This window comes from the organism of the source record quoted next, unplaced genomic scaffold, assembly GCF_019419815.1.
Source record: "Pyrus x bretschneideri cultivar Hongxiangsu unplaced genomic scaffold, Pyrus_bretschneideri_v1 Contig10, whole genome shotgun sequence".
NCBI lineage: Eukaryota > Viridiplantae > Streptophyta > Magnoliopsida > Rosales > Rosaceae > Pyrus > Pyrus x bretschneideri.
Window position 1 is genome coordinate 1,391,105 of NW_025999391.1, and position 14,814 is coordinate 1,405,918.

The 14,814-nt window shown below is 39.1% G+C and overlaps 1 protein-coding gene across 2 annotated transcripts; it reads left to right on the plus strand.

The window, feature by feature from the left end:
- The first annotated feature begins 3,975 nt into the window (after nt 1-3,975).
- On the plus strand, nt 3,976-13,824 carry LOC103965631 (E3 ubiquitin-protein ligase UPL3). Of its 2 annotated transcripts, XM_048564644.1 has the most exons (19): nt 3,976-4,121; nt 4,280-5,227; nt 5,385-5,495; nt 5,597-5,713; nt 5,808-5,978; nt 6,084-6,245; nt 6,877-7,125; nt 7,202-7,323; nt 7,411-8,842; nt 9,455-9,544; nt 9,642-11,186; nt 11,322-11,543; nt 11,649-11,753; nt 12,253-12,333; nt 12,422-12,490; nt 12,579-12,707; nt 12,915-13,037; nt 13,157-13,413; nt 13,566-13,824. In XM_048564644.1, the coding sequence occupies exons 2-18, from the start codon at nt 4,361-4,363 to the stop codon at nt 13,220-13,222; spliced, it is 5,661 nt and encodes a 1,886-aa protein (XP_048420601.1). In that variant the 5' UTR covers nt 3,976-4,121; nt 4,280-4,360; the 3' UTR covers nt 13,223-13,413; nt 13,566-13,824. The 2 variants fall into 2 exon arrangements, with proteins under 2 accessions (XP_048420601.1, XP_048420593.1); XM_048564636.1 differs by lacking the exon at nt 3,976-4,121 and having other exon boundaries at nt 4,191-5,227.
- The last annotated feature ends 990 nt before the right edge of the window (nt 13,825-14,814 follow it).

The following is a 14,814-nucleotide window of genomic DNA, read 5'->3' on the forward strand; positions in this document are numbered from 1 at the left end:
CTTTTCCTTAAATGGTCTGACCCAAAATATTAATAAAATAAATTTTAACACATCTATTGAAAAGAAAGAAAATTTAACATATATATTCAATTAAGTGAGAGGTCTTAGGTTCAATTATCGCCAAATGTGAATTTGAACCACATTATATTTAGCCCATTGCGAGGCTTAGCCTGTTCCCCCTCCCCCTTAATGTAGATAATATCGTTTGTTCAAAAAAAAAAAAAATTAACCACGTCAATTAACATCCATATTTAATAAAATGGTCACCGCTTAGTACTACGGTTTAGTGGTATTCCTGTTCACTTGTAAGTGGGAGGTCTTAGGTTCGATTCTTGTCAACGGTGAATTTGAACCACATTATTGCTAGGCTATTGTGAGGCAAAGTCCATCCCCTTCCCCTTTAGTGTAGATAATATCGTTTGTTCAAAAAAGAAAAAATTAAATATGTCAATAATCAAATAAAATTTTGACATTTCCTTGGAAGATGCTCGAAGAGCATCTCCAGTGGAGTCCTAAAGGGACAACCACCATATAAAATGAGTATAAAACAAATATAGAAACAAAATGAATCTCCAATTTATCAGAAAATGAGTCTCTAAAGTATAGGGACTCGCCGGATACTTGGTGTATGTACCCATATATAGTCTCTATAATAAACACACCCATTTAAAAAAATATAAACCCAAAATCAATGTCATGCAACACATTCAATGCATAAATAGAGCAGTATCTCTCACATATTTGTTTCGTGCTTAATTCTTATTTTTGCTGATTTTACTTAATCCCTTATACGTTTTAATTAATCCTTCATATGCTGATTTTGCTTAGATGATTAAAAAAATTAAAAATTTTAAATCCCATATATGCATCTACTAGTATGCTTTAGAAAAGGCGTTAATTTTGTTTCTAAACCTTAAAAAATTTTGAAATCAAATGGAAAAACTTGCATAAATCATTTCATATTTTAGTTAGAGGATTCAAAACTTCAAAATCATCATCCATCGGTAAAAAAATAGCTTCTTTTTTTTAGAGCGTCTTAGAGTTTTAGTTAGAATGAACTTAAAATAAAAATTACTTGATGATAGGATTTGATGAGAAAGCAACTCCACCATTGCTTATTGCCTTGCGAATAGGCAACCCAATCCATTCTCATTCCTTCCCAAAGCACTCCAGGCCACTTTGGCAATTGGACTCAAGGTGTGAAACGCCCCGATCCCGGTGTCCCAAGGACAACGAGATGACCACATGCTGGCCAACACTCGAGGGTGACACAAGCCATTTTATGAAGGCATATGCCGATAACATATGAAACATGCATAATAATTTCGCGCATAAGTATGCAATATAAAATTCAAGTACAAACCTTAACAAAAGTATAATAATATTCAACTGCTAACAATTTAAAAGTGATAATGCATGACATGTTCAGAGCATACTACTAATTCGAAATACAAGTGGAAGGAATATTAGAAAGTGCGATTACAAAAGATGTCTTACACAGAGGGGAGGACACAAATTCACTGATATGGGAATGCCTCGTAGCTCGGGTCGTATGTCTCGTTCCTAGGTCCTGAGGGGGCGCAAAACAAAACATGAGTGGACCAAGTTTATATATAAGTAATACTAAAACAATTATTCTTCAACATACTAACCCCCAGTTTAGAAAAACTCATATAGTATAATAAGTAATAGGTTTTCCGAAAACCTTAGCATGCCATAAAACCTTCATAAAACATATATCATATATAGTGTGCTTAGTAGTGGTATCACAATCGCCAGAAGGCCTTACATCGCCCACCCAAAGGAATATATAAATCTTCCGCATGTAGGCCCTATATCGCCCGTCCGAAGGCATATATAGATATCATTCACCCGAAGGCCCTACATCACCCGCCTGAAGGCATATATAAATCTTCCGCCGGTAGGCCCTACATCAAACGCCCGAAGGCATATTTATAAATCTTTTGCCCACAGGCCCTACATCACCCACCCGAAGGCATATATAAATCTTCCGCCCGAAGACCTTACATCACTCGCCCGAAAAGACATATATATATCTTCCACCCATAGGCCCTACATCACCCGCCCGAAGGCTTATATAAATCTTCCGGCCGAATGCCCTACATCGCCCACCCTGAAGGCATATATAAATCTTCCACTCTAAGGCCTTACATTGCCCGCCCGAAGGCATATATAAATCTTCTGCCCGAATGCCCTACATCGCCCACCCCAAAGGCATATATAAATCTTCCGCTCTAAGGCCTTACATCGCTTGCCCGAAGGCATATATAAATCTTCCGCCTGAATGCCCTACATCGCCTACCCCGAAGGCATATATAAATCTTCCGCTCGAAGACCTTACATCGCCCGCCCGAATGCATATATAAATCTTCCGCCCAAAGGCTTTACATTGCCCATCCGAAGGCATATATAAATCTTCCACCCGAAGGCCCTACATAGCATGCCCGAAGGCATATATAAATGAATATCCACTAAGTAAGCACAAAAAATCATAAACATAATCTTTCCAAAATATATCTCATCGGTGCTCAATAGCTGAAACATCATATCATAAATCATATTCATAAATATCTTCGCAACGTAAATTTAATAAAGCATGATATTTCATAAAGTGTCAATCTGATAACTCAATAAACGTTTCATAAAACGTAGTCATAAAATCTGTTTTTCATGTATTCATTTCTAATAATAAAATCATGCATTTTAGAAGGGGTCCACTCATAGATACTCAGTCACCAAAGAGCCGTTCGAACTAGGGAAGACAAAAGCGCACCTAAGCACATAAAGGGACCAATTAATAAAACTATACTACAATGATTGAATTTGGGAAAACGGACGTAGAAAAACTTAAGGGGGGACCTCGGGTACCCCCACGCGTCACCGCATGCGCTATCTGCCCCAAAGAACATGCACCACCCCATCTCGATGACATGTGAAACATGCATAATAATTTCGCGCGTAACTACACAATATAAATTTCAAGTACAAACTTTAACAAAAGTATAAAATATTCAACTCCAACAATTTAAAAGTGATAATGCCTGACATGTTCAGAGCATACGCATTCATAAAATAGCTTGCGTCACCCTCGGGTATCCACCAGTACGTGGTCATTCCGTTGTCCTTCGGACACTGGGATTGGGGTGTGTCAAGGTGAGCCTAATGGAAAAGTCAGCCAACAATCACCTGGCCCAATGCCTTGCCTATATGACTTAAGCTTGACGTCATCACGACACCAGCCACAATTTAAATTATTAAAAAATTATTAAAAATGATAAAAAAAAACTAATTTTTTTTTAAACATTTGATATTAGCTACACTAAGGGATATAGGCCTTTAGTTTCACAATGAGCTAGTAATAATGTTGTTCAAATTCACTTTTGGTGAGAATTGAACCTAAGACCTCTCACTTACAAGTAGAGAGGAATTAAAAATATAATAAATTATAATTTTTTCCTACAAATATCTAACCACTTTACTCTACAATTTAATATTTTCAAATACCTTCAACCAATCTTTTATTATTGTTTGAAATTAAAAATAAAGTTGTCTTTTATTATTCTATAAACTAAAAATACTAATATTTTAATACGAATTGTCTGGGTGAAGATGCACTTTGGCGATTACTATTCATTTAAGGAGATTGAGTTGCCTATTGCTTATGGGGCCTTACTATACTTGAAGTTCTCTGATAGTAGAGTTGGATTATTAAGTTTGAGTTTATTGATAAATTTTAGTTTTATTTATAATTTCATCTTGCACTTGATTATAATTATATAATATAAACAATTAACATTTAAAGTTAAATTGGGTGTAAAATTATGAGTTTAAATAAAATTTTAGTTTCTAAGCAAAAATTTTGTTAAGTAAAAAATTTGTTCAAAAATAAATAAATTATAAATGAATATTTGTATAAACTATAAAGCTCTCCTCTCTTTCTTTTTTAATTCTCCAGTCACTTTTTCAGGTTTCATACCTCCATTTCCCCTTTCACACTCTCGTCCTCAGTCCGTCTCTCTAATCCCAAAATCGAACCGGAATTTCAATTTTCAATCCGAGTCGCTGTATAATCCAATCAATTTTGTCCTCGAATAATACAGGTTCTCTTTGAATTGGGCATTTTTAGGATTTTTTGTTTTTGTTAATGTATACAGAGTGAACAATCTAGGGTTTCAGATTGGGGGTTTTGCTCCTGCTGAGCTGAATTCGACAAAGGTTCGATCTTTTCATCTTCCTAAGGCTTTCGGATTTGACGCAGGCGACAATCGGATCGACTATGGTGTGATCGCCGCTCGGTGACGAGCGAGTGAAACGAATTTCCGGGGGTTGGGGTTCTTGTATGGAAACTCGGAGCCGGAAGCGGGCGGAGGCCACCTCAGCAGCCCCTTCTTCTTCGTCTGGTCGTACTACTCGTTCTTCCAAGCGCGCTCGTCTTTCTGCTTCTACATTGTCTTCTGTTGGCCCCGCTTCGATTACGACCCGGTCCCGCGCTTCTCGGACCCAAAACGAACCCTCACCTGCCGCACCCATGGACCCCACGAACGAATCGTCCGGCTCGCGTGGCCGCCGCAACAAGAGTTCCGATAAGGATGGCTCGGATAAAGGTAAGGAGAAGGAGCATGAGGTTAGGATTAGGGATAGGGAGAGGGAGAGGGAGAGGGAAAGAGAGAGGGATGCTGAGAGGAACCTAGGGTTGAATATGGATGGTGGAGGAACTGGCGATGACGATGACAATGATAGCGAAGGCGGTGTTGGGATTTTGCACCAGAACTTGACTTCAGCGAGTAGTGCCCTTCAGGGGCTTCTTAGGAAGATCGGCGCTGGATTGGATGACCTGCTTCCTTCTTCGGCTATGGGTTCGGCTTCTTCATCGCACCAGAGCGGGAGGCTGAAGAAGATATTATCTGGGTTAAGAGCTGATGGGGAAGAAGGGAAACAGGTGGAAGCTCTGACGCAGCTCTGTGAAATGCTTTCAATTGGAACTGAGGAGTCGTTGAGCACGTTTTCGGTTGATTCATTCGTGCCTGTACTTGTGGGGTTGCTTAATCATGAGAGCAATCCAGATATTATGCTCCTTGCAGCTAGAGCACTCACTCATCTTTGTGATGTGCTTCCATCATCTTGTGCCGCTGTGGTGCATTATGGTGCTGTTTCTTGCTTTTGTGCAAGGTTGTTGACGATTGAGTACATGGACTTGGCAGAGCAGGTTTACCTTTGTTATGCATTTATTATTTTGATGGCTGTTTAAAGAACATAAGTATTGGTATTTCCTGTGAATTTGTTTTATATGTTTTTTGTGCATTTTTAAGATGTACTTTTGGAGTACTCTGTTCTGATTTCTATGGTTGTTATGATGTAAACAGTCACTGCAAGCTCTGAAGAAAATATCACAGGAACACCCATCTGCCTGTCTTCGAGCCGGTGCTCTTATGGCAGTGCTTTCTTATCTGGATTTTTTCTCCACAGGAGTCCAGGTAATCCACTAGTTAACTTTTTACATTGTAACCTGATTAGGTATGCTGAGTAAGGTTTAATTATTTACATAGGATTTTCGTCAACTGTTTGTGTGTTACAGCGTGTGGCATTATCAACTGCTGCGAATATGTGCAAGAAACTTCCTTTAGATGCAGCTGACTTTGTGATGGAAGCTGTCCCATTGCTGACAAACCTTCTGCAGTATCATGATGCAAAGGTAAGTTCATCTTTTCAGAGTTTCTAAGTTAAAACAGTAGGTCTGTTTAGTTTTTGTTTCCATTGCTTAATGTACCCCTTTTGTTATTATGTAGGTTTTGGAGCATGCTTCTGTATGTCTGACACGAATTGCTGAAGCTTTTGCATCATCTCCTGACAAACTTGATGAATTATGCAACCATGGGCTAGTTACTCAAGCTGCGTCCCTTATTTCGACCAGCAATTCTGGAGGTGCCCAGTCAACTCTCAGTACACCTACGTATACTGTGAGTCCAGTTTTGTTTTTATTTTTATTTTGATACTTGAACGTTTACCACATATGACCGTGGTTCCCCATCAGGATCTAAAACCTTGACTTAAAAACCATACAGGGTTTAATTCGACTACTATCAACCTGTGCAAGTGGTTCCCCATTAGGGTCTAAAACTTTACTTCTTCTTGGGATCAGTGGAATTCTTAAAGATGTACTTTCAGGTTCTGGAATTTCTTCTAGCACGACAGTTTCTCCTGCTTTAAGTAAGCCACCAGAGCAGGTAATTTTTTTTGTTGGTTACATTCTAGCTTCACCGTTTAATTATCTCTGCTGTTTGGGTAAATCGTAGAGTTCTTTATTCTGAGTATCTTCGTACCTTATATTTGTAAGCTATTGATTAGTTCTGAAAGTTAAATATGTTCTGTGTGCGTTTATAAACTTATGACATAGAATCAGTTTGTTTTGAGTTGGGTTGAAAATCATACTGATGGTGTTGTTATCAAGCTCCTTTTTTTAGTTGGGTTGAAAATCACGTTGATGTTCTTGTCATAAAGGTATTTTTTAGTAGGACTCAGTTAGGAAATTGCATGTTTTTCATGGGAGTTCATCCATGAGAGAGCATCGGTACAGGGTTTGTAACTGAATAGTGTGTAATATGGAGATCACATGGAACTTCATGGGGCCTTTTATAATCACTTCGAGATAACAATGAAAATTTGTCCGACTGCCCATTGCACAGGGTAGTTTGTCTGGACAGCTAAAAAGCAGCAAACTTGATTGGGTTTGAATTGTTAAGTGGGTTTTGAATTGTTAGTGTAAAGTGTTTTATTTGGTGGTTACCAATTTTAAATCTTGCAATTTATTGTTATTGATGATAATTAAATTCTTTTGATTCTTTATACTCGGGCTAGATCTTTGAGATTGTCAATCTGGCAAATGAGCTACTTCCTCCTTTACCACAAGGAACCATTTCCATTCCGTCCAGCTTCAATGTATTTATGAAAGGTCCTGTTGTGAACAAGTCATCTGCTAGCGCTTCTGGGAAACAAGAAGACACCAACGGAAATGGTTCTGAGGTTTCAGCTCGCGAGAAATTATTGAATGAACAACCTTCCCTTCTCCAGCAATTTGGAATGGATCTCCTTCCTGTTCTAATACAGGTCAGTATTTGGCATTCAGCTGATTTTGTTAATTTGTTATGTTTGATAATTGATATTTTGTGTACCTGCCAAACAGATATATGGTTCTAGTGTTAATGGCCCTGTTCGCCACAAATGTCTCTCAGTAATTGGGAAATTAATGTACTTCAGCAATGCAGAGATGATACAGTCATTATTAAGTTCGACAAATATTTCAAGGTATCCTATATTTATTAATCAGATCTCTTGATATGATGACAGCATGCCACTACAGTTACTAACTAGTACTATTGAACCATTCGGTAGTTTCTTAGCCGGTGTCTTAGCATGGAAAGATCCACACGTCTTGGTTCCTGCTCTCCAAGTTGCTGAGATACTCATGGAGAAGCTTCCCAATACTTTCTCCAAGGTGTTTGTGAGAGAAGGTGTTGTTCATGCTGTGGATCAACTTATCTTACCTAGTACTCCAAATTCAGTTCCTGCTCCAGTATCTTCTGCTGAAAAGGATAGTGATCCTGTTTCTGGAACATCATCACGGTCTAGGCGTTATAGACGACGCAACAGTAACCCAATTCCAGATGGAAATTCATTGGAGGAAACTAAGAGTCATGCTTCAGCAAATATTGGTTCACCTCCAAGTTCAGTGGAGATTCCTACTGTGAGCTCCCGCCTTCGAATTGCTGTCAGTGCATGTGCTAAAGCTTTTAAAGACAAGTACTTCCCCTCAGATCCTGGGGCTGTTGAAATTGGAGTTACAGATGATCTATTACATTTAAAGAATCTATGCATGAAGTTGAATGCCGGTGTTGATGACCAAAAAATGAAAGCAAAGGGAAAGTCGAAGGCATCTGGGTCTCGCTTGGTTGATAGTTCTGCAAGTAAGGAGGAGTACTTGACTGGTGTCGTATATGAGATGCTAGCCGAACTAAGCAAAGGGGATGGTGTATCCACTTTTGAGTTCATTGGTAGTGGTGTTGTTGCAGCGTTGCTTAACTATTTTTCTTGTGGGTACTTTTCCAAGGAGAGGATTTCGGAAGGTAATTTGCCCAAGCTTCGTGAGCAAGCCCTTAAAAGATTTAAGTCATTTGTTGCTGTTGCTCTTCCTTTGAGTATTGATGAAGGAAGTGTAGCACTGATGACTGTCCTTGTTCAGAAGCTCCAAAATGCTTTGTCCTCCTTAGAGCGTTTTCCTGTCGTGCTGAGTCATTCGTCTAGGTCATCCACTGGGAGTGCACGCCTCTCCTCTGGACTTAGTGCATTATCTCAGCCCTTTAAGTTACGTCTTTGTCGTGCACAAGGAGAAAAGACCCTCCGAGACTATTCATCGAACGTCGTTCTGATTGATCCATTAGCAAGTTTAGCTGCTGTAGAAGAGTTTCTTTGGCCTCGAGTTCAACGAGGTGAATCTGGTCAGAAGCCTGCTGCATCTGCTGGAAATTCGGAATCTGGAACTACACCTACAGGTGCTGGTGCTTCATCTCTGCCTACTTCAAATCCTGCTTCCACCACTCGTCGCCACTCAACGCGGTCGAGAACATCTGTGAATATAGGAGATACAGGTAGGAGGGAACCATCACAAGAGAAGAACACAAGCTCATCAAAAGGGAAGGGTAAAGCTGTTTTGAAGCCTTCTCAGGAGGAAGCAAGAGGAACTCAAACGAGAAATGCAGCTCGTAGACGAGCAGCTCTTGATAAAGATGTTCAAATGAAGCCTGCAAATGGGGACACTACTTCTGAGGTTTGTTATTGATACTGAAATGACATCCATAATCATTATTGAGATAAGTGTTGAATTATACAGTTTTGGGTTATTTTTGTTCATGCTGACAGACACTGCTAGTAGTACTTTTTAACTAATGCAATCTCTTTCTTTGCTTATCTGATGGGTCTGATATGGCATTGGGGTTCTGTTATGGATTCAGTTTGCATCCGACCTTAGTGTGTTGATTATCAAATTAAAGACGTAAATTCTAACAGTCATGGAATTATGAGGTCTTGTTCTTTTTCCGCTAATTTATTCAAACAAAGGGTTTATTGGGTATTTAGTGAAACTGAATCCTTGTAAGGGAATTTAGAATGGTCTGCGGGGTAAGGCAGTGCATTAACTTTGGTGTCCCTATAATGTAGCCTCCCCTTCTCTCTTTAAGTACTTTTCTCTTAATGCCTTAGATATCTCATTTATATGAGTTTTGGTTAATACACTGGGGATATATCCTATTTCTAGTGTTCTTTTTTCTTTTTTTCTTTTTTTTTTTTTCGTTTGATTTGGAGGTAATTGCTGGCATAGTTCACCCATTTATTCCTTTTACATATTTCTGTCTGAACAGTCGTTGATTATCTTTTTCTGTAGGATGAGGAATTGGATATATCGCCTGTTGAGATGGATGAATTGGTCATTGAAGATGATGATATCTCAGATGACGAAGATGATGACCATGATGTGTGTTACTTGATTCTTTAATTTTATTGTCCAGGATAGGAGATATTGGATACTTACTTTGTATTATACTCTTTTGCTATTGTTGTTATTTTTGCAGGTTCTAAGAGATGACTCTCTTCCTGTTTGCATGCCGGATAAAGTGCATGATGTGAAATTGGGAGACTCAACTGAGGATGCTACTGTAGCTTCCGCCACGAGTGACACCCACACTATCCCAGCTCCTGGCTCTAGCAGCAGAGCTGCTACAGTTAGAGGCTCAGATTCTGCCGATCATAGGAGTAGTAATTCTTATGGTTCAAGGGGTGCAATGTCATTTGCTGCTGCTGCCATGGCTGGGCTTGGATCTGCTAGTAGGGGCATCAGGGGAGGCAGAGATCGACAAGGACATCCCATTTTTGGCAGTTCTAGTGATCCTCCTAAGTTGATTTTTACTTCTGGAGGGAAGCAGCTTAATAGGCATCTGACTATCTATCAGGCTATTCAGAGACAGCTTGTGCAAGATGAGGATGATGATGAAAGGTATGCTGGCAGTGATTTCGTATCCAGTGATGGTAGCAGGCTGTGGAGTGATATTTACACTATCACATACCAGAAGCCAGACAATCAAGCTGACAGGGCATCTGTTGGAGGTGCAAGTTCTACGACTGCAACAAAATCTGGCAAATCTGGATCTGCTTCCAATTCCAACTCCGACTCCCAATTGCTTCAAATGTCACTTTTGGATAGCATTTTGCAGGGAGAGCTTCCTTGTGATTTAGAAAAATCTAATCCTACTTACAATATTGTGGCACTACTCCGTGTACTAGAGGGCTTGAATCAGCTTGCACCTCGCCTAAGAGCTCAGATAGTTTCCGACAGTTTTGCTGAGGGTAAAGTTTTGAATATGGATGACTTGAGTACAACTGGTGCCAAGGTTTTTCCGGAAGAATTTGTTAACAGCAAACTCACTCCCAAATTAGCCCGACAAATTCAAGATGCCCTTGCATTGTGCAGTGGGAGTCTTCCTTCTTGGTGTTACCAGTTGACAAAAGCATGTCCATTTTTGTTTCCTTTTGAGACTCGGAGACAGTATTTCTATTCAACGGCTTTTGGATTGTCCCGCGCTTTGCACCGTCTTCAGCAGCAGCAGGGTGCTGATGGTCATGGTGCAAATGAACGAGAGGTGAGAGTTGGGAGATTGCAACGACAGAAAGTTCGTGTGTCCCGAAACCGGATTTTGGATTCTGCTGCAAAAGTAATGGAGATGTATTCCAGCCAAAAATCTGTGCTTGAAGTAGAATATTTCGGTGAAGTGGGCACTGGCTTGGGTCCTACACTTGAGTTTTACACGCTTTTAAGTCATGACCTACAAAGAGTTAGACTGGGCATGTGGAGATCGAATTCTTCCATGGAGAAAACATCAATGGATATTGATGGAGATGAACATAAAGATGGAAAAAGCAATGGTGACATTGTCCAAGCTCCTCTTGGGTTGTTCCCACGTCCCTGGCCTCCAACTGCTGTTGCTTCTGATGGTAGCCAATTTTCAAAGGTCATAGAATACTTTAGGTTGGTTGGGCGTGTGATGGCTAAGGCTCTTCAAGATGGGCGGCTATTGGACTTGCCACTATCAGCTGCATTTTATAAGCTTTTGCTTGGTCAAGTAAGCTAGTGGAAGAATTAACCTTTTTTATTTCACCTATAGTTTTATTGAAGTGGTTTAGATTTATATTTTTATCAAAACGGTTTTGATGTAGAAATTAAACCTATTTTCTTTCCTTTCTTCCCAATCCTTCAGGAGCTTGATTTACATGATGTTCTTTCCTTTGATGCTGAGCTTGGAAAGACTCTGCAGGAATTACATAACCTTGTCTGCCGGAAACTGTATTTAGAATCAAATGGTGATAATTGTGATGCCATTGCTGAATTGCGTTTCCGTGGAGCATCAGTTGATGACCTCTGTTTAGATTTTACACTTCCTGGCTATCCAGATTATGTGTTGAAACCGGGAGATGAAAATGTAAACAAAATTATCTTGGTTTATTTATATTTTTGAGCCTTCATTTACCTTTTTTGGTTGCTGTTGTGCTTGTAATGACATTTTTAACATACCTTTAACTTCCAGGTTGATATCAATAACTTGGAGGAGTATATATCTTTTGTTGTTGACGCGACAGTGAAGACTGGGATAATGAGGCAAATTGAAGCATTTAGAGTCGGGTTTAATCAGGTTCAGTTTTTTCTTTTTTCTGATTATTATCGAGTTCGTAATAAACTCATTGCATCTTTGATGTTGCATTTTATGTGCCAAGATGCTTTTAAATATCATTGTTTAATTCAATGTCCTGCTGCAATTATAATTAATTTGCATTATTTTATTATATATTTCAACTGCAAGTGAACCCAAGCATTGGGAAGGTTTAGGGAGAGGGGGATGGCGGTGGAGGGGAGAAGGCATTTGAAATTTATTTTAAAAAGGGTACTCTTCTGTAACAGTGAATAACCTCACCCGGCGTTGAGTAGGTTGCTGGACCAGGCCTATCACTGTAGTTTAATAACTTTTTGGTCTGGTACTCCCTGTAGTTTTATTTTTTGTAATTATTTTATAAGTGCCTCTCTCGAGCTTAAAACCTGGTTGTTCTTCGATTGTGATAGTTAATTGTATGTTTCTCTGTGCACTTCAAGAGAATAATAATTAATTCCTTTCTTGTTTACTACGTGACTATCAGGTCTTTGACATATCGTCTTTACAAATATTTACTCAACATGAGTTGGACTATCTGCTTTGTGGCCGTAGAGAGTTGTGGGAGGTAATTTGTCTACTTATCCCTTCACTAAATCACTGTTTTAATTGGAACATTGCTAACTTGTTTCATTTTTTTTCTTCTGATTTTGCAGGCAGATACCCTTGCTGATCATATAAAGTTTGATCATGGATACAATGCCAAGAGCCCTGCAATACTTAATGTAAGTTCTTGTTCTATATTGATGGGAGGGCTTTGGGGATGAATGGTTCTGTTTTGGTCTTATATGGGTCTTGTTTATAAATTTGTAGTTGCTCGAGATTATGGGTGAGTTCACCCCAGAGCAGCAGCGCGCTTTCTGCCAGTTTGTTACTGGTGCACCTCGGCTTCCACCTGGTGGTTTGGCGGTGCTGAATCCAAAACTGACCATTGTGAGAAAGGTATGGTACAATTGATATACATACAGGTGGTCTGTTGCAATTTGTTCCTTACACAAATGCAGTATAAAAGATGGGTGTTTCGAGTGATATATCCTATATAGTTGACGATCTATTTTTAGGCATCAATGGGAGTCATTGAATGATAACATGTGTTTAGAATGGTCATGCATAACTGGGATTGTGCTAATGATTCAATTTCTGGTGCAGCATTCTTCGACTGCAAATAATGCTGCAATCAATGGGACCGGGGTTTCAGAGTTGGCAGATGATGACCTGCCCAGTGTCATGACATGCGCTAATTACCTGAAGCTTCCTCCATATTCAACCAAGGTATTACCATATTCGGTTTATTAATGCAGGAGTGCTTGAAATTCTTGATTGCAACAAATAATTTCCGTCATACTGGCATTATTACTGATATTGTGGGCTGTGACCGATGCTTCAAACAGGAAATTATGTTCAAGAAACTATTGTATGCAATCAGTGAAGGGCAAGGATCCTTTGATTTGTCATGAGATTTTGGGATTAGCCATATCGATCCATGTATATTATTTACATTAAAACAATTAGGACTGTTCGGACTTTCGCCTGCAATTAATTAGCCTTAGCCTTGGATGACTTTTGATGTTGGAAGTGGCATTTCTACTTATCCACACAAATAGCGGCTCGTCATTGGTGCGGTTCTAAACATATCAACATTGTCGAGGTCAGTTTCTTTACGTTTTCACATTCGTTCTCCACTGGCCTGGTTCCAAAATCGCAAATATTTTGATTCTTCACGCATTATTATTCATTATGCTTGTGCTTTTTTTCTGAATTTACTTATTTTGGTTCAGAAGTTGATCATGTTCATTTCAGGTTGGATCGACGCAATTTTAAACTGTAGCAAGTTTTCCGAGAGGGCCGTCTGAGCCGCCAAGGACTGTAAATGAATAGGAAATCTTGTTAAAGAAATTTTTGTTCACCTTTTTGTTTTCCGTTCATATAGGGTGGTAGAATATACATGTACGGTGGTAAAATGTATGAAAGGGAAACAAAACATCTGAAACATTTATATGCCTTATAATTTCATTCCGATTTTGATTACAAATAAATTTGTTCCAGTTCGGTTCCATTATTCGTCAGTCCTTCAAGTAATGTACCTTTGCATGTTGTGAATATGCCGGCTATATATATATGTTTTCCGTTTCGGACACTATCGAGTGGCTGGTGTATCGAAACCGAAACTAACTGGTGCCACTGGTGACTTGTTTGGTTCGTCGAATCAACGTTTACATATTTATTCCTTCGGGGTAATGTATAAGGCCAAATTTCTCGTACTGCCCATGTCAAAGTGATGACTAAGGGCTTGTTCGATGTTAGGATTGGATTGGATTGGATTGGAATGCACCTCTTATAAACTTCAAGTATGTTTAAGGTTGAAGGTTGAAGGTGGAGGTAAATGGTTAGGTAATCGTTAACTACCTTCAATGAGTGAGTAATATTTTGCTACCTTCAAGTTTTATGAGGGATGAAGGATGAAGGGTGAAGGAAAGATGATGGAAGAGACGTAGAAAAAATGTATATTGAACGAAATTATACATTGAATTAAAAACTAAAACAATTTTTTCACTTTCAAGTTTTTGTTTCATACATTCTCCTTCATGTTTCCATCTTCCTTCACCCCTCATCCGTATTTTCTTCCACATACTATCTTTCTATCTTTACCCGGAAAAGATTTAAAGTGCAACCTTAAAAAGTGAATGATTATCAAACGGGTGCTAAGTACGTGCTTGTCGAGTGCATAGCTTTGTCATTGTGTTTATTTGTTGAAAAGTTTGAATGGTTTTCTCTTTCTGTTGGTGATAATACATAGTGCACAAAGAAGCATGTATAAGTATCTTCCCTGTCTGGAACTTTGCATTTTTCACGACCAAAGAAAGTGAGTGTTTTTGGTAAACACTTGTAGTTGATGTATCAGAGAAGATGAACCACTTGATCAGCTTCGAAGAAAACAGATTCGAATTTGGAAAAAAGCGTTTGAGCAGATCGCTTCAAAAGAAAATGGAAAATTTTTCCAGCAGAAGCAACTTGGGAAAGATTTGCAACCACACGGCCTATATGAGTG

Coding starts and splice junctions, on each gene's coding strand:
- LOC103965631 (XM_048564644.1), top strand. CDS start 4,361: ATGGAAACTCGGAGCCGGAAGCGGGCGGAGGCCACCTCAGCAGCCCCT. Junction 5,228..5,384: donor ACATGGACTTGGCAGAGCAG/GTTTACCTTTGT, acceptor TGATGTAAACAG/TCACTGCAAGCTCTGAAGAA. Junction 11,544..11,648: donor TGAAACCGGGAGATGAAAAT/GTAAACAAAATT, acceptor TTTAACTTCCAG/GTTGATATCAATAACTTGGA.